Raw genomic sequence first — 25,233 nt, 5'->3', positions numbered from 1 at the left:
TCAGGCCAGAACCTTGGGGTCCTCTTTGTCTTGTCATCTCCCCATCCCCACATCCAGTGTGTCACCGTGTCCTGCAGATTCTTCCCCAGCTCTCTCCACACTCTGTGCCTCTCTCTGATCCCAAAGCCCCACACTTCTCATATTTTTGAGTGCCCCCAAAGTGCCAGGCACTGATCTGGTCTCTGAGCACTGTCCCCTCTCATGAGGAGCACATAGCAGTTTCTTTACTGTTTTAAGGCTTGTCCCCCCCCCCCCGCCCCCCCATCCTCTCTCTCTCTCTCTCTCTCTCTTTCTCTCTTACTGTAATAGCTAAGGGCTGGGGCAGTGGAGCGCGTGCCTGCAGATCCTGTTGCTAAGGAAACCACTTCCTTGGTTACCAGCCTGGGTAGCATTTGTCTCACTATGTCTGGATCCTGCTGAGTCGCCCCCACTCTTCAGGAAGAGGATGAGGAGATGGGAGAGGACAACAGGGGTGGGGGAAGGGAGGGGTAGAGAGAGGCAGAGAGCTCAGAGATCAAAAGGTAGAGATGGAGAGATTTTGCACAGGCAGAAACAAAAATCAAGGAAGAGAGAAAGGGAGAGAGAGAAAGAGGGGGAAGGAAGAGGAGAAGAGAGAAGAGAAGGAGGGGCAGAAAGACAGGAAAGAAAAGAGATTTAATGAGCAGCTGGAGGAAATCAGAGACCACAAAGAGGGGAATTGAGAACAGGAGGCTGGGTAAAGAAAAACAGAGAGAAAAGGGGGAGGGATGAGGCGACAAAACAATGAAGGAGAGAAAGGGGAAGGAAGGGTGCTGGGCCTCCGGAGGAGGCTGGGTCCCTGAGGATCTGCTCCCAGCATCCTTTTTGCCTCCCCCTCTGCCCACTCCCACGTTTTCCACTGGGATGTGTGTGCAGCCTCTTCTGGGGTTATAGGAGAATCCAGAAGAAATCCCCCAAATCAGCAGATTCTGAGCCCTGGTCTTTCTCCTGAGTCCTGGAGCCACAGTGAGCCCCAGGCAGCAGCAGGAGGAGAGTCCAGGTGCCCTGGTTTCCAGGCCAGGCATGGACCCTACACTGGGGAACGCTTGGATCCAAAGCTTTCCTTCTTCTTTGGGTGCAAGGGCCTTGTCACTCTCTGTATGTGGAAAGGACTTTTAGGCCCTTGGAGGAGACAGCAGTGGCCCCAGCTCTGCTATAGCAACCTAAGCTTTCTGGGTTTTAGGGAATGCACTGTGAACAAGTATCCACTTGTGACTGTTGCACCTTGAGTTTTTGCTGTTTTGAAAAAGTTCCAGGAAGAAGCTCAGCCCTGGAAAATCAAAACCCAGTTGGATCCACAGATGCCTGAGTTGGAGATGAACTTTGGCGAACTCTCCTCATTACCATACTAACCCCACACCCTGCCCAATCCCAGGGAAGAACTTATTGGCCATTTTCTGTGCATGCGACATATGTGGAAGGATGATCCTTGACTGCACATTTGCGGCTTTGACCCCACCTCTGCATACAATGGCTCAGCTCACCAGCTCAATACGAGCCCTGTGTTCACTGTTGTTCAGGGAAGCACTGCTTTGGGAACCATCTCTAGTGTCCTACTTACTCGTGACAAATAATAAAATCCCCCTGTTAAATCCTCCTTGGTTGTAGTCACCCGCCAAACAATTGAACCCACCGGTTGTGTGGGTAACACTATTAGTTTCTGTGTGGCTTGGGCCAGCCACTGCCTGCCTCTTAGCAATGATGTCCCCCTCTAAAATGGAGTTAATGATCTCTGTTGTAACAACCTCATGGGGTTGGTCAGGAGCCACTCGAGTCCTTTTCCTTCTTTGACTCACAGTCTTCTCCCTGAAAGCTTTCTGATCACTTTGAGATATCTGCTTAGTACTGGTAAAACGTACATTGCTGGAGCATAGATTTGTGTCTGTCTTATTACTTTTTTAGTTCCTAGAATTGAGAGCATTGCCTGGCACATGGTAGATGCTCAGTAAATATGTGCTGAATGAATGAATGAATGAATGCTACCTTGGTTCTTTCTGGGTCTGAAGTACAAAGATCTTATTCCAGATGGCTGATGAAGTGTGATAGGAAGGGCAGAAATTAGCCGAAGAAGAGGCTGGTAAACTGTCCAGCCCCACCTATGGCCTAAAGGGCTTTCGCGCCACCCCCTCCCACCCGACAGTGATCTGTGGTTGGGGACAGGTGGAAAGCAGGGAGTTGCATAAGGCACATAATCTGAGAGTTCTAAGAAGGACCCGTGAGAGCTTGGGGCTAGAAGCTGCATGGCTTCCTGCACTTCCAGTTGGGAGGATTTGGTCGCATGGATAATATTTAGAAAAGTGAAAGAAAACTGGCACATTGGTTCAGGGCTCAGCCTGTGACCTGAGTCAAGGCTTGATCTGAGATCAGGGGCAGGACCAGGCTCAGGGCTTGGAGTGACCAAGATCGTGACTTCTGCAGGGCCAGGACTGGGGCTCCCCCTGTGACCAGAATCAGAGCTCAGTCCGCGACAGAGATTAGGGCTCAGTCAGGAGACACTATCAGCATTAGTTCTGGGGCAGGTCAGGGCTCAGTCTGTGACCCAGGTTGGAGTGTAGTCAATGACTAGGGTGAAGGCTCAGTAGAAGTAGTTTGGGACTCAGTCCAATGTGATTCAGTCAATGTGGGGCTGGAATGAGGGGTTGTGGATCAGTATGTGCACAGGATTAGGGCTCAGTCTGTGATCAGGATCAGGGCTTAACTTTGACTCAGGTTCAAGGCTCTAGGATTGGGCTCAGTCTGTGACCAGGTCAGACTTGGTTTAATACTGGGGACAGAGTGTAGCCTGGGCCCCAGATCAGAGCTCAATCAGTCATCACAGAATGACTTTTGTGAGCCAAGAAGAACCCCTAGAGAAAGGCCCTGTTCTTCTGGATTCTGGAACAAACTCACACCCTTTCTGAGATCTTCCTCTCCCCTCCCCACCACAGTCACCCCAGCACTCTCAGTCCTCCTGAGCTCTCCGTGCTTGGGGGAGGAGAAGCCCCTCTCTCTTTCCTCTGCCTGGCCCAGCTCCTACCCCGCTTGCTGTCCATGTGGCAGTATATAACACTTTGCCTCTCCCTTTGGCTGGGAAACAGCCCCTGGACATCAGTACCTCCTCACAGAAGCCCCTCTGATGCACGAGGAGGAAGAACACAGGGTCTTCCTTCAGCGGTATGTGGAGGTTTAGAAACACCCATCCCCACCCACCAGGGAACAGAGCAGACTTCTCTGTCCTCCTGGACTCTCACTGACTTCCCTGCTGCATATGGCTGTGCAAAGCATGATGCTCAGGGTCTGTCTCTGTGTCTCTGTTGCTCTCTCTCTCTCTCTCTGTCTCTCTCTCTCTTGCTTACATACACACACTCTCTCTCTTACAAACATACACAGAAGGGATGCCTCTCATAGATAACCTCTTCCATACCTGTGCACATACTCAGGTAGGAACACTTCCACCACACTCTAGTGACCTCATCCCACCCACCACTTCTCCCCACATACCCTCCCTGTCACAGCAGCCAAGGACAAAAGGTATATGCAGAAGATGTGCCCCCCCCCCAAATAGACAGGCAGCTTCTCACACATGGATTTCATGCACACTGACCATTTCCTCCTTTACACGGGTGCAATTCCATACACAAGGACCTGCACAGACTCATTACAAATAAGATGGTCATACCGGCAACTTGTGGGATACAGTTTCAAAACATAGAGAGGCAGGAGAACACAAAGGCAATTTTACACACAGAGGCACGTAATTCTCCCTGAGCAGCTATGCCAGAGTCACACAGGCACAAAGCAGTTATACACCAACCCGCCCGCCACCCCGAACATTTTCTGTCTATCTCTGTTTCTTGTCTCTCTCTCTCTCTCTGTCTCTCTATGCCTCTCTGCCTCTGTCTCTGTTGTCTCTCTCTCTCTCTCATACACACACACACACACACACACACACACACACAAGGAAACCATCCCATTTGTGAACCTGTCTTACACAACACTCTACCACATGGTAGAATCATCAACAAAACTCGCATTTAATGATGGTGTTGACCTGAGGAATCTTCAGGCAGAAGCTTGTGGTCAGAGGGGACCACCAGCAAAGAACTGACCCAGGTCTTGGACCAAGAGTCTCCCAGAGAGAGTCAATCTCCCAGTAGAAGGGAGGCCAACCCCTCCACTGCTTCATGAAAGAAGACTAGAAATTCTCCTGGGGGAAAGAAACACGGTACAAAATACATTCAGAGCCCCCTGGGTGGGCCTGGGGCAGCCCAAATCCTACAGATGAGGGAATTGGGGAAGCGTGCCACAGGTCTAATCCCTGTGCCCTTGCTTTGCATGGCCAGGTTCCAAGGGGCGGAACGTATTAATCATATTCCTCTTACAAAAATATATCTCTTTACACGCACCTTCTCCATGGTCTCTTTGCTACTTGGGAATGAGCATTTACCTGCACCCCAAGGCTTCAGAGGGACTGCCTAGGGAGGCTACTCCAATAGAATAGCAAAGAGGCTATGACCTATGGCTTTTTCATCTACACAATGATGGATGGTGCAGGTTTGGACTGGGTGGGAAGCTACCGGTATCCAGGGTTGGGGAAGAGATGGGACTCTGGACCAACACTTTGTAAGATTGATGCTCCGTGATTTAGGTCCTCAGAAATCCTTTGGTTTGGCATTTCAGCATCAAGAGAGCAGTGTTTGTATAGAAATGACACAATTTCATTCACCCCATTCCTTAAAGGGCCCCCAAGGGAAGCTGGCCCTGTTGGACTATGATCAAGGGGAGATATATGGTCTGGGAAGGTAGTGGGGGTCCATTTTGGGTGTGGTTCCATCTGATTAAGAACACTCTTGCTGTCTCACCTGGATAGCAAAGGACCCATTTGTAGGGGTCAGAAGGGCAGTGTAAGACCGACTGGAGCCCACCATGGAGAGATGTGTCACTGGGGCTCTCTCTTAAGTCAAATTCTGCACATGGCATGTGACCAACCTCGTGGGCTCATTGTTGGTGCCTGAGGTTCCTTGAAGGTGGTATCAGGATCTCAAGGTCACCTCCTGGACACAGCATGGATAGAAAGGGGCAGGGTTCATGCCCTGGAGGTGGAAAGGCAAGCAGCTCATTTCTGAGAAGCAGTGTGGCCTGGGGGGCTCATAACACCAATGGCCCCACATGGTGTCTCCAATTAACCTACTGTGAGCACCATTACCTCCCCACACTATCCAGGATGTCAGAAACCTAAGGCCACAGAGAAACTTCCCAGCAATCTTTCTTTAGAACAGAAGGTGGCCTGAGTTAAACATCGGTGCCAGCACTTCTTGGGTGGAGATGAGAAGGGGGCTGCGAAATCTCAGCCCAGAAGGGACAAGCATCTGGGGCCAAGTTTTTACAATAGCCCCCTGGGCTCTTGCATCAAGAGCCTTGACAATTGCCATGGGGCATCCGGCAAGTCTCCATGAGGTGGATGAGCCCTCCCTCCCACAAATGGAACCCAGAGTGGTGGGGGCAGGGACCCAGGAGACAGAAAAGAGTCCATGTAACTAGAACCCCCCAAACAAGATGCCCCACATTGCCAAGGGGGGAACATGTGAGCAGAGTGGTAGTGCCTGGGCAATCTCTTCCCTTGAGCCTCCTCTGTCATGCAGGAAACTCATTGAAGGCAAAGAGCAGCCAAGGGGATTGTCCCCAGACCAAAGAGAGGACAGATGAGTGGGGGTAACCAGGGGTCTTGAGTCCCCAGGGCCTGCGTGGTCAGGACTCCCAGTCTACCCTCCCCCTGTGTGGACGCATCATCTTGGGTAGTAGTCATCGGGGACACCCGTTAGGTTCCGCCCTTTGAGGGCTGCATCCACCATCTTGATGTAGGCAGAGATGGTCTTCTGCATGTCCGCAGTATAGGGGTCATACTCGAGCTTCCGGAGCCCTGAGCGCTTGAAGTTGCCATCCTTCTGGCTCTCCACACAGAGCAGCCGGTCCTCCCTGACAGCCACGCCCAGCAGGCTGACCATCCGGCCCAGCTGGACGAAGAGGTCCTGCTTCAGGTCCTCAAAGTGCACCACCAGCACCTTCTTGCCAAACTTGAGCCAGTCCAGTGTGTGAGTGGCCCACCACGGGGCATAGTTCCTCACGAACTCTGGCCACTCTGCAGAGAGAGGAGAAAGGACACAGTCAGAGGGAGGAGGAGTTTGAAAGACCCAGTCAGATGGTGCTGGCAGTGGTTACCATTATTCACAGCACAACACAGTAACACAATTAACAATTAACTGTAATAATACAGGCCAGGTGAGGTGGCTCACACCTATAATCCCAGCACTTTGGGAGGCCAAGGCTGGAGGACAGCTTGAGGCCAGGAGTTAAAGACCAGCCTGGGCAACATAGCAAGACCCTGTCTCTACAAAAAATAAAATAAAATAGCTGGGCATGGAGGTGCATGCCTGCAGTCCTTGTTACTCAGGAGGCTGAGGTGGGAGGATTGTTTGAGCCCAGGAGGTCGAGGCTGCAGTGAGCTATGATGATGCCACCGCACTTCAGCCTGGGTGACAGAGCAAGACCCTGCCTCTAAAAAACAAAAAGAATAACAACTTAGCTGAATTCACTCCTTTTAGAGCTCTAAACACACCCCGATACTTCTCACCTCAATGCTGTTTCTCCCTGGAATATTCTTGACCACCACCTTCTCTTTGGGGATAACAATGTTACTTGTTTGGTGATTACTATATGCTAGGCAAACCCCATGTATAAGTATGTGTTACTGTAATATAATATACAACATATTATTATGTTATATATTATTTATGTTAATATATATTGTGTATTTTAGATTACATACTTATATATTAATAAATATATTAATATAGCTTTTAATTCTACTTAATCTTCACAACAACCTTAAGAGGTATCATCATTATCTCCATTTAACAGAAGAGAAAACCGAGGCACAGAGAGGTTAAGTAATTTGCTCAAGGTCATATAGCTAATAACTGGCAGAGCCAGGATTTGAACCTAAGCAGTCTGGCTTCAAAGTCTGGGCTTTTAAGTACTAAGTTTTTCTGTGTAGTAGTGGTATCTCCTCACAGGATAATAATGGAGCTCTTGTACAAAGTAGAAAAAACATATAATAAAGTTTCTAGCATGGCACGTTGAGTTCAGCAGGTGCTCAATAAATGTTGGCTATCGTTATTACTGATATTATTCTGTTTTCAGGTCATCTTCTCAGACTCCCTGGGCTCAGGCGGGTGCCTCCTCTGGGTTTCACAATTCCTCTCTCCGTCCCCTGCAGCCCCCCACAGCATTCATTATGCTGTGCAGAAACCCCCCACTTCTGTAGTCTGTCTCCCCAGCAGACGGTAAGCTATCTGAGGGCAGGGTTTAAGTGGTACTATTTTTATCATCATCTTCACACATTTCTTTCCTACCTTTCTTCATTTTTCATGGAAGTGTCATGGTGAAATGACAGGATGGATTGTCATGCAAACTTGGAGGTGAATTTGGGATTGTCTGACTTGAAAGACAGGTTACAGAGAACCTGGGAATTCCATGGGGAGAGGCAGTCAGTTCCTGGAGCTGCTGAAACTCCCGCAGAAGGAGGAGCTGGGGAAAGTGCAGAAGGGGGACCTGGAGGGCGTTGGGAACAGAGAAGAGGAACCACAGCCTCAATGCTGAGCCCCAGCTGGAGAATCAGAGGGCAGGAGCTCCAAAACCATGAACTGAGACCTGCTGCTTCTCACAAGGACAAACACTACCCGGTGCCTGCCAGAGCAGGCAACAGAAGAACTCTGTTTATGGAACGAGGGTGGTGAGTCCCCCAGGCTGCATTGGGGAGCCCAGCTGCTTCTTAAAAATTAAGTCCTAGTCCCTTGCTGGGTGATGGATACCCATTATCTTATTTAATCCTGCTGACTACCCTGAAAGGAAAAGGACTACTGTCTGTTCCTCACCAGGGAGGAAACTGAGGCTCAGAGAGGTGAAGTGACTTGTTCATGGCCACACAGCCAGGAAGGACCATCCAGATCAGGGCTGCCTGGTTCCAGGATGGATCTTTCCCAGGCACCAGCAGCCTCATCACCACTTCCTCCCACTGCCTGTACTCAGCAGGTGCTCAGTGAACGGTTGTTGAACTAAATTGAAATTCGCAACTGCCAAATTGCAGTGTGGCAAAGGCCTCCCTTTCTTTGCAGAACACATCAGAATCTGTGGCAAGACTCCTTCCCCACCAAGTCCCCTGGAACATCACGGCTGCTTGGGAGATATTTATGCTGCTGACAAGGATATTTTTTATCCTTAAAATAGATTATTTATAATGTATCTGGCTAATTGGGCCCGTACTGTTATAATGGGTTAAGACCAGATGTATCTGAGTAATTAGGAAAAATTGAGCATGTTGTATGCTCTGTTTTCCTTTTTCAGAATTTCCCCACTCCTGCATCACCTCACAGCATCACTGGTGATTCAGAATAGCTGCTACTCTCAGGGGAGATGCCCAGGTGATAGAGATGGTGCTTGTCACCCAGCACCCAGCAACAACACAGATCCAAACTTCTAGGCTTGGCCACCTCTCACTATCTCAAGTGGTTGCTGAAAGAGGGCTGCAGGATGGCTCAAGAAAAAGGAAGGAGTCTCTCAGGTAGCTCCAGGTATCCCAGTCTTAGATGCAGGTGGGATGGAGATGACAGAGTGTCCTTGTTGACTGCAAACTTCTGTGGGACACCGGGTGCCTCTGTCTGAGGGGCAGGAAGGGAATGTATGTTGCCTGAGCATTTCTTGGGCGTTGGGAGCTATGTGGGGCACTCTGCATGCATGATCTCATTCTGTGCTCTCAAGTAGCCTAGAGAGTAGGGATTCTTAATACTGGCTCCATTTTAGACACAGGGAAAAGGAGTCTCAGAAGCAGGAAGCAACTTGCCCAAGTCCACACAATGGGCATTGAAGGCAGAGTTCCAACCCACACCTATCCCAGACTGAGCCCAATGGAAAACAGTGTGGAGATTTCTCAAGAACTAAAAATAGAAGTACCATTCAATTCAGCAATCCCACTAGTGGGTATCTACCCAAAGAGAAAGAAATTGTTACATAAAAACACACCTGCACACATGTTTAGTGCAGCACTATTCATAATAGCAAAGATATGGAATCAACCTCAGTGGAGGACTGGATAAAGAAAATGTGGTACATATACATGTTTGTGCATGCATATATAAAATATTGATTTTATATATTTACTTATATTAAGAAACCTGCACTCATACATCCTAAATATATAAAAATAAATAAATTTTTAAAAAGAAAAAATAGAGCACCTGGTCTGATCAGCTCCTGCCCTCTTTTCACTCCAGGACCAGGGAAGCATGACTTCTAGGCTGCCTACTGCTCACTTTACCTTCAGGCTGTTGTCTGAGACCTGGGGTCTGTTTATAGATGATTCTGCAGTCAGACTGCTGGGGTTCAGGACCCAGCTCCTCCCCACATGAGGTATGTGACTTTGGAGACATTACTCGATCTTCAGCCTCAGTGCACCCATCTGCAAAGTGGTGATCTGGATAAGACCTACCTCCTACAGATGCTGTGCAAATCGAGCGAAATAAGATTTGCAAAGATCCTTGTACGGCTCCTGGGACAAGCAAGGTGCTCAATAAATACTGGTTAGTGTTATGATTGTCCATGATGCTATTTGTCCTCCTGTATCTCCTGACTCTCCACATGCTCCATCATTTTAGTCCAAACATCCCTCCAAAAGCACAATAGATATCCAAGCTGTTTCAGCAGCAGATGTTTGTCCACCTGGCCCCCTCCTATGGCAATGCTTCCTCTCTTGAAACTCTCAAATTACTTCATTGGAAAGAAGAAGAAGAAAAATTAAAAACCAAAGCCCTCGTTTAACTCAGGATTCCTGATCATTGATTGCTGTCTGCAAACTGGGCAATAAAGCCATGGAACATTGGTAATGAGTTCTGGTTCCACCGGAACTGTCATACAGGTGTGCCTGGCGAGGCGCAGGCTGGCCAGCCTCCCCTCCATCTTCTTGTTGATGGAAAGAACTGGGGCCTGATTAATAGTTTAACTGTACTTAATTCCCCATGGAATGATTAAACACAGTATCTGTTTCATTAAACAGATCCAGGACAATTCACCTTGTATAATCATATCACATAAAATTTTGCTGTGAACTCACTCTAGGGAGATTGTAAAATTAACTCTATGGAACCAAAAGCAGAGTAGGGGTGGTGGTTCTAGGAGTCTGGACTGAGCTGTAATTGGGAGGGGGACAAGGGCATGGTGGGGTGGACACACTCAATAGCTAGGTGACCTTGGCTCTTACAGGGTGATCTTCACATTCTGTCACCGAGGGCATCCAAAAGCAGCACTTCTCAAACCTTAAAGTGCACATGAAGTATCTGGGGAAATCTTGTTAAAGTGCAGATTCTGATCCAGGAAGCCTGGGATAGGGCCTGACATTTGCTTGCCTAAAAATCTCCCAGGTAATGTCCATGTTGCTGGTCCACAGGCCACATTTTGAGTAGCAGGGACTTATAGCAATGGTTCTTAAACTAGGGTGCTCATCGGTATCACCTGGAGGGTTTTGTTAAAACACAGATTGTGGCTGGGCTTGGTGGCTCACGCCTGTAATCCCAGCACTTTGGGAGGCAGAGGCAGGTGGATCACGAGGTCAGATTGAGACCATCCTGGCTAACACGGTGAAACCCTGTCTCTACTAAAAATACAAAAAATTAGCCGGGTGTGGTGCTGGGCACCTGTAGTCCCAGCTACTTGGGAGGCTGAGGCAGAACAGCGTGAACCCGGGAAGCAGAGGTTGCAGTGAGCCGAGATCACACCACTGCACTCCACCCTGGGCAACAGAGTGAGACTTTGTCTCAAAACAAAACAAAACAAAAACAAAAAACCACACACACAGATTTCTGGAGCCCCACTCCCAGAATTTCTGATTCAGTGGGTTTTAGCATTTCCAACAGGCTCCCAAGGGATGCTGATGCCACTGATTCAGGACCTTAAAGCAAGGGTCTCAAACTCAAGTGTCTCCAGGGGCCAGATGGTGAATGCAAAGGGGAAGAATGGGCTGAGTGGAGACTGGGGGTTCTGTTCTTTAAGGAAGTCTCTCTACCAGAGCCCTTGCATGCCTGGGTCAGGCCTTGGAGGGGGCATTTGGAGAAGATCCCTTCTCCCATCTCAGACTCATATGGGACCCCAGGCCCCCAATATGAGATGAGTGTGGTGGATCCCCTTATCCCATACTCCCTGCAGCCTCTCCGTTCAGCCTGTTCTGACTCCTTCCTTAGTGTTGGTTTAGAGCTCCCAGCTGTTTTGAATAATGAAAAAGAGGAGAGGTGGGTGGCTCTTGGGAATTAGGAGACTTGTCTGAACCTAAGACAGGGTTGAGGTTCCTCTTCCTCTGGAAGAGGAAAATATCTGAATGTACCAAAGGGTCAGCAACGTCTCAGGCAGTAGAGCCTGGTGGTTAACGTCTGGGTTTGAATCCCAGCTTAGTCAGTACCTAGGGTCTTAGCCAAGAGACTTGTCCCTTCCTGGGATGGCTCTCTCACTTGTAAAGTGGGGTGTACTGGTGATCATTGCCTTTCTTACCTCATATGGTCCCTAGAGAGCTTAGATGAGATATCAAATGTGAAGTGCCCACAAGAGCTTCCCAAGTAAGCCCCTTTCCTGTTCACTTGGGACAGCAGGGTGCCTGGGCTAGACCAACCTTGGTGGTCTCTGCTTCTCTCTGGGCCTCAGTTTCCCCACTACTCAATAGGAATCAGTGGTTCTCAGCCCTCCGTGCACATTAGAAGCAGCTGGGGAACTTTAAAAATATTCACACAACGCGGGAGTGGGGTGGGGACAACACACACTGCGGCCTGTCGGTGTTGGGGAGCGAGAGCATCAGGAAGAATAGCTAATGCATGCTGGGCTTAATATCTGGGGGATGGGTTGATCTCTGCAGCAAACCACCATGGCACACGTTTACCTATGTAACTAAACTGCACATCCTGCAAACGTAACTCAGAACTTAAAATAAAAGTTGAAAAAAAAATACTGATGTCCAGGCTCCACCCAGTAATAGTCCAGGGTGCAGCCTGGGCACTGGGGTTTTCCCACTCTCCTCCAGGGACAGTAAGGAGCAGCCAGCACAGAGGCCCACCGAGGTCACTGATCTCCCAGGTCTTTTCCAGCTTTGACAAGCAGAGTCTGTGCTCTTAGGACAGGCTACTACCATTTGCACATATGGATATCTCAGCCTGGCGACCAGTTTTGCTTTTGATTGATTGTTCTACCAATAAATAATTCAGAGGCCTCTCTACCCCTGGGAATAATTGGACAAATGTCACCACCTATCCAAGCTTCCACCCCCTCACTGAGAAGAGGAGTGAGGCAGAGGGAGGAACAGAAAAACCGCCTTGAGTGAATTGGGACCTGAGGGGCAGGCCCAAGGGTTTTAATCAACGAAGTCAGCGTTGAGGGTGTTACCAGTGAATTGCTGAGTTACGTCATCCTGCCCTGCTCTGTTCCTCTCTGGGGAGGGGCTGGAGTACTGGAGCAGCCTGGTTCCTGGAGGCTGGATGAGCTGGGGACAACTCACATTTGCAGAGCGCCTGCTATGTGTCGGGGGCTCTGGACTGGGTGATTCATAGCCACCAATGGTTCATCTAATCCATTATCACAGTGCAGTGCTGAAGAGCGTGGGCTCTGGAGCAAGATTCCCTGAGTTCAAATCTCAGCTCTACCACTTTATGGAAAAACTTCTCCCAACCCCAGCTTTATTAAGGTCTAATTAATATACAAAATACTGCACATAATATCTACAATTTAGTGACTTTGGTTATATGGATACACTTATGTTACCATCACCATAATCCAGGTAATAAACATTTCCATCACTTCTGGAAGTTTCCTTTAGTCTGTTTTCTTTGTTCGTTTTTGTGTATAGTAAAAAACACTTAATATGAGATCTACCCTCTTACCAAAATCTTAAGTAAAGAATACCTTCTTGTTAATTAGAGGCACTATGTTGTACAGCAGGACTGTGGAATTTACTCATCTTGTATAACTGTAACTTTATACTCATTGAACAACAACCCCCTATATCCCCCTTACCCTGGAAAAGCTCCTTAACCTCCCTGGACCTAGGTTATCCCATCTATCAAATGGGGCAATTATGGTGGGGATTTAAGAAGTTAGCCTTTTCTAAAGCCCTCAGTAGATGTGACTTTCATTATGGTGGTGGAGATCATCCTATAATGGATATGGGACTTTGAGGCTGAGAACGGTTAAGAATACTCAAGATGGCAGAAGTTGGGTCTGACTTCAAAGCTCTGGCCACTGCCCTGGGTGGCTGCTCTGCATTGAAATGTTGATCCACACAGCCCTCTGTCACCTAGTAAGTGCCAGAGCTGAATCTCAAACCCAGGTCATCTTAGTACGTTCCATGCTTGGGGCTCAATGCTGTCATTTCCCAGCTGTGTGATGTGGGGCAAGTCACTTAACCTCTCTGAGCCTCGCCACCCAGAGTTCTTGGGAGTGTTCATTGAAATGATGCCCCGTACCTGTGCTCTCAGGACCTCGTGGCAACACAGGCACTGACCTGGGGCTGGATTCAGGTCTCTCGACTCCCAGGGTGGGGCTCTTTAACCTGCTTGCATCAATCCCACATCAATTTCATGAGCATCTCCAGTGCCATGAAAGTCACACCTACTGAGTGTTTGTAAAATTCTTAAAGCCTCACAGTTTTATAATCTTCACTTTATAGATGGGGCCATCTAAGTTCAGGGAGGTTAATGAGCCCTTATGGGAGGTGGTAGAGCTGAGATCTGAACCCAAAGAGTCTTTCTCCCAAGCCCATGATTTTAATCCCCTGTGCGATGCAGCAGCCCGGCTCACAGAAGGTGCTGCTTGTGGGTGGTGGGGGGTTGTGGGAGGCACCTACTCTACTGGAAGCAAGGACTGGAGCATGACACGCGCCCTCCAGGATGTCCTCCAGGGTTCCTCGCATGAGGCATTGCCTCCTGCTGGTCACGCTGGTCCGGAGCACGGGACCCTCCCACCGCCCCCTGCAGCCCGAAGCCCCTCCCCTCCCCTCCCCTCCTCTCCCCTCCCCTCCCCTCCCCTCCTCTCCCCTCCCCTCCCCTCCTCTCCCGAGCGGTACCTTTGCCCTTCCAGTGGGCGTGCGCAGCAAAGCCTATGTGGCCGCCGTACTTGCGGTTGAACTCAGCCATGAGGGCTTTGTAGGGGTTGCGGATGAGCAGGATGGCGGCGTCGAAGGCCTCGATCTCTTTCTGGCCGCTTTCGTGCGTCTTGATGCAGATGGTCCGTCCGCTGCGCCAGTGGTCCCGCTCACCTTTAAACCCTTCCCGCAGCCAGAGGTGAGGAACAGGACTGGTGAGCTGGGGAAGCAAGAAGCCCACCCCACTCTCTTCTGGGCCACCTCGGGAATCCTCATGCATTTGTTCACTCAGTCATTCGCGTATTTATTGAGCACCTACTATGTGCCAGGCACTGTGCTAGGACCCCGGGATTAAAATGACTTACAAAAACATTCACGGGTCTTCAAAAATATTCACGAGTCTTCCTGTTTTTGAGAGTTAGATTATTCAAATAGTGAACACAAATAAATGTAAAACCACTGCCCTGGTGAGTGTTACAAAAGGGGAGTATTCATGCTTGGGTGCTAGCTAGGCACAGTGGCTCACGCCTGTAATCCCAGCACTTTGGGAGGCCAAGGTGGGAGGATAGCTTGCTCCCAGGAGTTCAAAACCAGCCTGGGCAACATAGTGAGACCCCATTCTCTACAATAAAAAATTTTAAAAAAATTAGCCAGGCATGGTGGCATGCACCTGTAGTCCCAGCCACTTGGGGGGCTGAGGCGGGAGGATTGCTTGAGCTAGAAGATTGAGGCTGCAGTGAGCTACGGTCATGCCACTGCACTCCAGCCTGGATGACAGAGTGAGACCCTGTCTCTTGACAAAAAAAGAAAAGAAGAGAAAAGGCTTGGGTGCTGTGAGAGGGGCCAGACAGTGATATACTGGGTGATTCCTCTTTGTGGGGAGTCAGCGTCCCTACCCTACTGATGATGGGCATGGCCATGTGACTTCCTGTGGCCCATAGAATGAGGGCGGAAGTAGGTCTTCAGCACAGTCTCAAGACACATCATATGTTTCTGCTTACTCTCCATGAGGGAGCTCTGCTATCACCATGAAAGGACATGCCCTGGGGGTGGGGGGTGGGGGATTGGTCCCAGATGATGACAGACACATAGAATAGACATGGTCCTAACCTGCAGCCTGGAGGTGGGCAGCCCAGTCAGCTCAACCAAAATCACTGACCTAGTCAAGTGGCATCCAGAAAGGTTTCCTGGGGGAAGAGATGCTTAAGCATAGAACTGAAAAATGAGGAGAAACTTACTAGCTCAAGAGAGCTGGGAAGGGAGGGCCAGGTGCTGGGAAAAGTAGGTGCAAAGGGCCTGTGGTGGGTGGGAAGAAATCTGTCACATATGAGTGACTGCAGAGAGAATGCAGGTAGCAAGAGGGGAGCATGGGGCTGGAGAGGTTTGTGGGGTCTGTGATGAAGAGGCCAGCACTAGACCAGAAAGACTGGAGAACCCTTAAGAGGATTTAAGCAAAAAAGAGGGGCATGATCAGGTTTTCCTTTCAAAAGCTGAGGAGCTGAGAGAAGTTCTGTGCAGCTGGAGACTAGTCTAAGCCCTTTACATATATTAAGCAATCCAATCCTCTCAACAATTCTATGAGGAATTTTACAGATGAGGAAACTGAGGCAGAGATGTCCAATAACTCGCCCAAGTTACAGAGCTATGGAACAGGCAGAGCCGAAATACAAACCTGGGCTCTGGGCACACATGTGTCCTTCACCCTCTAAGTGCCCCTTAGCTCATGCAAGCTAAGGCATTTGGATATGGTATTAAGGCCAGGTAGAAATGTTATTGTAGTAAGCCTTCAAGATACTGGCTGTGTTTACAACCCAATGAGTCATTCTGGATATCATGTCACCTCTCTGGGCCTCAGTTTTCCTCATCTGTAAAATGGGTCCATGCACTTTCTCCCTCACAAGGCCATTGTGAGAAGTCAATGAAGCCCACAGTAACACTTCAATAAATGGCAGCTAATGCAGAATAAGACTTAGGGTGAAATCATGGACTGAGAAGTCGCCCCGTATCATCAAACCTTGGAGTATGGCTTCTTCCCTCCCTGTTGTGCTCTGGCTTTTAAGATGGATGGAGGTGAAGACTGGCTTGATATCTGCTCCTGTTCCTGGAGACAGGGGTCCATAGAGGTGCAGCCTTTCTCACATGGCCACTGAGCAGAAGAGCCAAGAATGGAATGTGATTTCTTCAGTCAGGTTCCATTCTGGGACTTGCCAAGTTAAGTTGCCTGGGATAAGCCTAGCTTTGCAAATTAGCACTGGCCCGTGCCCATGAGAAAATATTAACCCACAGCCTTTGAGGTCAATGGGAAGCACAGTGTCATGGAAAAAATCTCCTCCAGAGGAGAATGAGGAATAGGATGTGGGAGCTTGAGAGAGAGAGACAGCTTCAGACATAAACATTTATGCAAGGCAACCCTGGATATAATTTCATGTCATGTATTCTGGTAGAGCCCTGCATGACATGGACAAAGGGCTTTCCATCCATGGTTTCATTTTATCTTTACCAAAATCTATTTCACTATAAGCACAGCAATGGAAAACACAGGCAGGGGGTATACCAGAACTCACACAGATTCTTAACAAGGAAAATAAATTGCCAGAAACATGGAAGGATGGTCAAACTATTTTCAATCAGCTCCATGCATTGGGAGACCCAAGTTACAATATTTCTATTTGTTCATGATGGGGTCAACTTAGCACAGTATTTATCAAGATTAAAAACAAACAAAAACAAAAAACCTAGAAAAGCTATAAAGATTGGGAAAGATCTGTTTCATATTCCAGATTCTGGTTGCCTGAGGAGTTTATCTATAGGAGTATTGCAAATGTAGAGAAAATTCCATTTAGCAGAATGTCTCCCAGAGAGGGAAGAGTACTATGTCTGGAAAGGAATTTTTGAAAAGGCACATAGAATAGGTTTGCTTGAGGAACAACAGATAGTTGCTCAATTGTCTTCTAAAGAGGGCCTGTCTAGGTAACTGCAAGGGAATCATGGATGCAAGCTTTGAGCCAGAGCAGAATTGCCGGACTCCACCACCAGGGTGTCCCCCTCTCCACTGTCCTTGACACCCAGGATCCAGCATCTCCATGACGTAAACATGATATATTTAAATCCTATCTTTTAAGAGTCACCAAAATATCAGCTTATCTTAGGCACCCATGTGACCCTCAAACTCTAAGGAGCTGCCCAACTGTCCCAGGATTTGGAGAAACAATCTTGTTCAGGGCCACAGAGAGAACAAGACATGTTTTTCCCTTCTCTCTTCCAAACCTCTGTTACTATAGTTGCTCATGCATTTTTCAGTTAGGGGAGCTAAGGAACAGAGAAGGGAAGTGGCAGATACTGCACATCTCTGCATGCCCTAGAGTTTACTGGGACAGGAAAGTCCCATCTTGGCTCCAGGCATGGACACCCCTGAAGGCTGGTGGTTCTCCAGGACACTGGGATTTGTTTTGAGGACAAGGAAATCCTCAGAAATTGTTGTCCTGCATCAGCTGGGCTGAGAGGCTGCCAACTCTGTAGGCTGATGTACCAGTCTGAGAACATCATCCTGCCCTTCCCTCTTCTGTCTGCCCTCCTTCAGAAGTCAGGGCTCTGGCTCCTCACATACTGCAGAGCTTGAGTCTGCATTAGGACAATGAGGTCTCTGAGATGGGGAGAGGCAGGGAGAGGGGGGATGAAGCCCAGGGAAAGGGGAACAGTGAAAGAGAAAGACACAGTTACCTGGAGAGAGGGAGGGACTGAGACAAAGTCGGGGAGAAGGCAGGAGTTGGGGGAGATAAACAGACACAGAAATAAAATGAGACAGAAACAGAGAAGGGGAGATAGACACCTAGAGAGAGAACAGAGAGAGACACAAAGAGAGAAGCACAGAGAGGCAGAGGCACATACTGGGCAGAGGTAGACATGCAGAGAAAGGACAATTAGAGAGAGAGAGAGAATGAGAGAGAGAGAGACAGCGCCAGATGGCAGATGGACACAGAGACAGAGAAAACCATGCTTTGCAAATGGCAGTTGCACCCAGTGAGGGAAAGGGAAGAAAGACCCAAGTGGGACAGACATTTGGATTCTGGGAGGGAGAGGTCCCTACATTTCTTCATTCATTCACTCATTAATTCCCTCCCTCCCTGCCTCACCAGCTCACTGGTGGAGTGGACCCTTTTCCAGACTGAGGGAAGAGTAGGTTGCAGAAAATGTGGAGGAAAGAGAGAAAATGTCAGGCAGCCTGTCAGGCCTAGGAGGGTCTGGGAGACCACCCATCTGATACATGCTTCTCACAGAGCAGGAAACTGAGGTCTCAAGGGGCAGGGGAACATGCGTCCAGCCATCCAGCAAGTTGGTAGCAGAAGAAAAGAAACTCTAAAAGACTTAGATAAATCCGCAAGAGTTGCCAGGGGATCAGCTCATTGTACAGATGATAGCACGTGCAAATCTCCAGTGCATTCTTGAACTACAAAGAGCTCATTATACCTGGAGTCTGAAAGGGGCTGCAGAACTTTGCCCCAGTGTGGCAAATGCGGCAAAGGATTTCATGAAGTTAAGCATCTTTCAGCTGCAAGGTGATGTGGGGAGAGACTGGGCAGGGTTAGCTAGATTGACTGATGCTGTTGGGGGGCAAGCGGCTCTTCATTTTGTCTACACCCCTACTGCCAACTCCAAGCTCCCAGGGAGAGTTCAATGTTAACTGCAAGGGCTCAGGCTGCGGGAAGGATTTTAAAGCTCCTAATGAAAAGGCAACTACATTCAAAGCCTCAGCTGCCTGTGACCAGCCCACTACCCCCTGCCTGTCTCAGTACGAATGAAGGAAACATCCAGTAACTAGACACAGCTTGAGGCAGGGAATTGCCACAGGGGGGTTATGTTTTCTTTTTTTTCTTTTAAATCAAGTTAAAGTTTTAGTAGGTGTCTCACTCCATTAATGACCAATTAATATTGCCCACACTAGAGTATTAACAAACACAGGAAAAAAATGAATTTTTGGAATGTTTTGGGTCTGGAAGTAAGAATGCTGGGTTCTTTGTCTAGGGCCAGGGGTCTTGGCTCTGGTTTTGCATTGGAATCCCCTGGGAGCTTATAGAAAACACCCATGCCTGGGCCCACTCCTGACAGTCTGATGGAAATGGTCTGAGATGCCGCCTGTGTGTCAAGACTTTAAAAGCTCCCTGGGCAATGCTAATGTGTAGTCAGAGACCATCCCCCTTTGCCTTTGACTAAGTAAATGACTGTCCTGGTTACATAGCATTTAAAAAATGTCTATTTTACACCACAGGCTCACACATATTATCTCACAAACATTATCTTGTTATATTTTTTGGAAAATCTTTGAGTTCAGTACTGACATTCCTGTATTATAGATTAGGAAATTAAAGCTCAGAGAGGTGAAGAATTTTGCACAAGCTCTCATAGCTGATAAGTATCAGAGTGAACTTTCAGACTGAAAATCAGATCTCTTGACTCCATCTTAAGATTCCATTTCTTCTTCTCTGAAGTTAGGAGGTTGAGTTAGATCAGATGGCGAATACTTGGTGTATAGGCCACCATTCCCCATTCTCTACTTTCAACAGGCGTCACTACTAGATTAAGGCATTTTGTTTCAGAGAGAGAATGGAAGAACCTCAGAATCTTTCTTAACACATCATCCTTAAGCAAAAATTCATTGGAATCAACACTAGATGAAACCAATTTTGATCCCTGAACTAAATAATCCTGAGGGACCCTTCTGTTTGTGACATTCTGGGATTGCATGAGTAGGGTTGCTGCCACAGCCAGCAGAGTGAGAATGTGGGCCAGCCATGGCATCCTTTCTGAACTTGCATTCCACAGCCACTGCTTCAGGACAAGCCAAAGGGATTCTGGAATATCCCAATGCTCTTCCCAGCAGCTCCCACAAGGAAGCACAGCATAGGGGTTAAGATCATAGGGACTGCTGACAGCCAGCCCTGGGTTCAAATCCTAATATAAGCATGTAATACCCTCAGCATGGAGCCTCATAAGTAATAGGTGCTTAATAAACAATCACTCAAGCCAAAACTGGAAATTAATAAATATATAAAAAGCTAGGATTCTTAAGCAGCTTCCCCTGCCTGACCCGTTGCCAACTCCAACCATTAGCCTGTCCCTCTTCACCCTTCTTGCTTTTCTCCCCCAGTCTCTGCCTCCCTCCTGTGTCTCACCCTGAGAAAGACATGCCCCCTGGCTCTCCCTGAGCTAGGGTTAGCGGATGACTCTGTATCAGCACCAAGCTGTGCCTGGTTAGTGCCTGGCACCCAGACCAGAGTACCCAGAGCCAACTTTTATTGACGACGTTGAATGCGGCCCAACACAAATTCGTAAGCTTTCTTAAAACGTTATTAGATTTTTTTGTTATTTTTATTTTATTTTTAGCTCATCAGCTATCATTAGTGTTAGTGTATTTTATGTGTGGTCCAAGACAATTTTTCTTCTTCCAGCGTGGCCCAGGGAAGACAAAAGATGAGACACCCCTGCTTTGAAACAACCTCATGAGGTACATACTCTTATCTCTAATTTGTGCATGAGGACACAGGATGAGAGAGGTAGGTACAGTAAATTGCCTAAGGTCACACAGCCAGGAAGTGGTCTTCAGCTGGTTTGCAGACACAAAGACCATGGCCAAGGGCTGCTCCACATGTAGATGCAAAGTCTCCCACAGGAGGAGGCCTTGCTTCCCTGATGTCTCCCACCATGCCCAGGAGAGGGCTTCATGCCCAAGGGGCATTTCATCCATGATTTCTTGTTCCTCAGTAAGAAACCCAGGAATTTCTTACCTGTGTGATAGAGTAATAAAGATGTGGGCTTTGAAACTGAGAAACACTAGAATGCAATCCCCAATCAGCTTGTTGAAAAAAAAAATTGTGTGACTTTGGGCAAGTTATTTCTCCGCTCCAAGCCTCAGTTTTCATTTCTGGGAAAGAACATCATCATCCTACCTCACAGGGTTTCTATGCAGGGTTAAATAAGAATACAGCACCTGGCCACCTACTAGGTGCCAAGAGAACATCTTTGGCAATCTCAACCTACATGAGGTGCCTCACACACAGTTGGTGCCCCACAAATGCATGTTGGGACACCTAACTTAGGAAGTGCATCCAGAACATTCCGGTGCTCAGTAAACATCTGTGAATGGAATGAAAATAGAGCACCCTGCATAGCGAATATTGTCGACTTAAATGTGGAGAGGACACCTGGTGAATAGTAGGTGCTCAATAAATGTCCCCAAAGTGAACTTAGTTCTTGTACCTCTATTACATCAAAGAGTTGCTGGTCAGTAAACATCTGTAATGAGGTACCAGCACACAGTATGTGTGTAAGAAATGTTTGTTGTAACCTAAATGGAGGAAAGGTACCAGGCATAGGATAAGTACTTGACAAATGTCAATTATTGAATGGATGCTAGTGGAGTATCCAGGACATGACTCAAGAAATGTTTGTGGGGCATAAAGGAAGGGGGGGGGGTACCAAGCATGCAGTGAGTCTCAAAAAGTGTGCCTGGGAGAGCTGAGTGGCACACAGTAGACACTCAAGGAGGAGTATTCCCATACCCTCCAAGTGGGGACCTTCCCAAGCCTAAGGAACCTCTTGCCCTGCCCTCCCTGCCATCTCCTCACCTTTGTTGTAGAGGGAGCCATCGAAGTAGTAGCTGCCAGTGTAGAAGCCTGTGGCCAACTCAATGAGGTGGCGAGCCCACGTGTTGCCAGCACCTGGGAAGCTGGCCAAAGCAATGAGCTGCTTGGACTTGCCTGGCAGGAACCTTCTGTCCATGCAACGGTTGTCTGAAAAGGGCGGAGCATGGACAGAGGTCAACACCAGGGGCAGATGGAGCCTGTCTGAAAGGGCCAGGGTATGAGTCACACCCCTGCCACTTCTCAGCCAGGTGATCAAGGGCACAGGACACTTGCGTGGGTCATGGGAAAGCTTCCTTGGGCCTCAGCTCTCCCATCTGTAAAATGAGGGAGATGGTTCCTCCCTCATAGAGTTGAGGTGAGTGTTAAATGGGATAATGATGGAAAGGGATAAGCACAGTGCTTAGCCCATAGTAGGGATCCAATAGAAGTCAGCTAGAAGGGTGAATCTTCTCTCCAGCCCCAGTTTCCCCCCAGCAGAGCAAGTCTTTCCCATTCACCCCTACCCTTTCCTCCAGATCGAAACCGTCAATGGCATCCGTCGTGTATTTTTTGTTATTCTTGTATTTTGCGGGCTCTGAAAAGCCAGAGAATCAGGAATATCCAAATGGTACTCACCACCTCCCAACCCATTTTACAGATGAGAAAACTGAGGGCTAGAGAAAAATAATATCTATGCCTTTTGAGTATAGGATGCAGTCCAGGGTTCTTATCTTGGCCTCCAAGCCCACATGGTTGGCCTTTGCAAACTCACAGGCTCATTCTAATCCACTCCACCACATGCCAGCCACCTGGTCTCTCTGGACTTCCTCTCCTGTGCTTTGCTGTGTCCTGACATAGTGCCTTCATGCATGCTGTTCCCTCTCCATTGCCTCCTACCTGCCTTTGCTTTTTGTTCTTCAGCTCTCAGTTGAATGGATCCCACTGTCTATCCGTCTGTCCTTCCTTCCTTCCTTCTTCCTTCCCTCTTTCCTTCCTCCCTTCCTCTCTCTCCTCTTTTCCTGACTCCCTGGGCTATCATTAGTGCATTACTATATCCATCTCCTTCATATTGTTGATCACAATTGCAATTCAGATAATTATTCATGCAATTAGTCGTGTGGTCAGAAACCCTGCCCATATTGTGTTTTGCTGATTCACCAAAAGTTTCCACAATATCTGGTATACAGCAAGTACTTAATAACTGCTTCTTGGATGGATGCATGAATGGGTAGAATGGTGACTGGGTGGATAACAATAATATCTATTTTGTAGGGCTCTTGTAAGGATTGAATGAAACAAAGCATGTAATATGCTAATACTCTAAAGTGCTCAAAAGGCATAGGTATTATTTTTCTCTAGCCCTCAGTTTCCTCATCTGTAAAATGGGTTGGGATGTGGTGAGTACCATTTGGATATTTTTGATTCTCTGGCTTTTCAGAGCCCGCAGAATGCCATTACCATCAGAGTTAACAGAAAACGCAAGCCCCAGCACCTCCCACTGCAACCCCAGAGGGAGCTAAGAAAGCACAAGCTTTTCTTTTGGTTCCCTCATTTGCAAAGGCAGCTGAGGGAAGGCTCAGAGCAGGGGGCGCTGGAGCAGAAAGGAAGATGAGAGAATCCCAGATCCAGGCCTGGAGGCCCCAGGTCTCAGTGCTGCCTTCTTCAGCCTGGGGCAGATGAGCTCCACCCTTATTTACCATCCAAGGGAAAGCAGGCAAACCTCCCTCACCTCCCATGGCCCCTCACCTCCATCTCTCCCTCTTCTGGGGAAGCCACCCATCCCCTGCTCATGTATGTGTTCTCCATTCCCTCCTTCTCCAAGCTCTTTGCTCCTTCCAAACCCCAATATTTTTTCTCTCTCAGCTGGCTCAATCACATTAGCACTGAAACAGGAACAAATAGCTCCCTCATTTAGAAAGAGCCCCTTCCAGCGACCACCAGCTCCCCTTCACCCCATCACCGCCACATTGCCAGCAGAGTTGTCCACATTCCTTCATGTTTCCTCCCTTCCATCTACTCCTTGGCCCTTGCACTTGGCCTCTTCCCTGGTCACTGCCCTGGACCGGTTATGGGCAAGGTCCTCAGTGACTGCCCCATGCTCAATTCAAGAGACAAGCTCACCTCACGTGATTACTCGGGCATGAGGGCAGAGCACTGCCCTCCTCTAGGTAATTCCTTCCCAAGATTTTACCAGGGTCTTTCCTGTTCTGCATTAGCTGCTATTTATTGAAGTCTTACTGTGAGCCTCATTAATTTCACACAAAAGCCCTTTGAAGGAGAGGTGTGAAGTCCTAGATTTAAATTCCAATTCTTCCACTTACTTTTTGGGTGACATAGGAAAAAAATGATCTGTCGGAGCCTCAGTTTGCTCACTTATAAAATGGGACTATTAAGCAGCGATGACAGCCTGAGGTTGTTTAGGAGAATGAAATTCTTGAATGAATGCAGTGTTAGATTAAGACAAACATGCCGGAATTGCCCACAGAATCAATTGTGGTTCCTGGTATTGTTCCTGCTAGCTGGAGGTTCAGCTTTCTTCTCCTGCCTGTTTAATTTTTGTTCTGAGATGATCAGATTTAGGATAAAATAAACCAGGGGACATCTGTGTAGAAGCCAAGTAAGCTTCAGGGAATGGTTTTCATTGGAATATACTGCAAAAAGGAGCCCAGACACAGGGACTTTATAGAATATGGTTATGTTTTATATTTTGATAGGGGAGTGGATTAGCCAGTTGATATTAACTAGTACACTTAAAATATGTGCATTCCACTCTATGGAAGTGTTACTTCAGAAAGCTAATATTGAATTATAACCAATGACAACATCCTGAAGTATAATGATGCTTGCAACTTGCTTGGAAATGCACCAAAAATTAGGAAGGATTGAGGGATGGAGAAAAGGAGAGATGGACAATAAAGTAAATACAGCAAAAGTTAACATATGTCACAAAATTCTATGGAATGAGTATATATGTGTTCACTGCATAATTCTTCTGACTTTTCTGGAGGTTTGACTTTTTTTTTTTTTTTCCAGAGCAAAATGTTGGGTTGATAGGTCGGGTGGGGCAGACCAGGCTCCTTAATGTCCCCCCAAAACAGAATTCTCTATTCAAATATTTCCTGGGAGGCCAAGGCCAACCCGAAGGTAAAAGTTGTGGTTTTCAATGCTATAAAGAAAGTTGATTTGGTTCCTAAGCCCCATACATTAAGCAGCTGTTGCAGGCAGTATTATATGCAGTTTTGGAATCAGACCGACCTGGGTTTCCATCCAGAACTGTCATGGCCTACCTGTGTGACACGGAACAAGGCTTTCCCCTCACTAAGCCTCAGTTTCCTCACCTATAAAACAGGGCTAATAAACCTTACACAATTATGTGGGATAATGAGTGTGAATTTTTCACAATGTATTTTGAGAAGCTAGGGTTGACAGTGCAGTCTTGGGACCTAGATT

At 47.9% G+C, this 25,233-nt stretch overlaps 1 protein-coding gene across 3 annotated transcripts in view; it reads right to left on the bottom strand.

The window, feature by feature from the left end:
• Positions 1-4,007: 4,007 nt before the first annotated feature.
• The window catches only part of WSCD2 (WSC domain containing 2), a 121,794-nt gene continuing 100,568 nt past the window's right edge, over positions 4,008-25,233 (bottom strand). For all 3 annotated transcript variants that reach the window (XM_008957963.4, XM_003832535.5, XM_034934407.2), the window contains 3 exons: positions 21,787-21,951; positions 14,147-14,347; positions 4,008-6,136 (listed from right to left, as the gene is read on the bottom strand). In XM_008957963.4, the coding sequence (XP_008956211.2) occupies positions 5,784-6,136; positions 14,147-14,347; positions 21,787-21,951 (719 nt within the window). In that variant the 3' untranslated portion in view covers positions 4,008-5,783. The remainder of the gene's footprint in view (positions 6,137-14,146; positions 14,348-21,786; positions 21,952-25,233) is intronic.

This window comes from Pan paniscus, chromosome 10, assembly GCF_029289425.2.
Source record: "Pan paniscus chromosome 10, NHGRI_mPanPan1-v2.0_pri, whole genome shotgun sequence".
Lineage (NCBI taxonomy): Eukaryota > Metazoa > Chordata > Mammalia > Primates > Hominidae > Pan > Pan paniscus.
The sequence above is the reverse complement of the archived record's forward strand: the minus strand, read 5'-3'. Positions and strand labels throughout refer to the sequence as shown.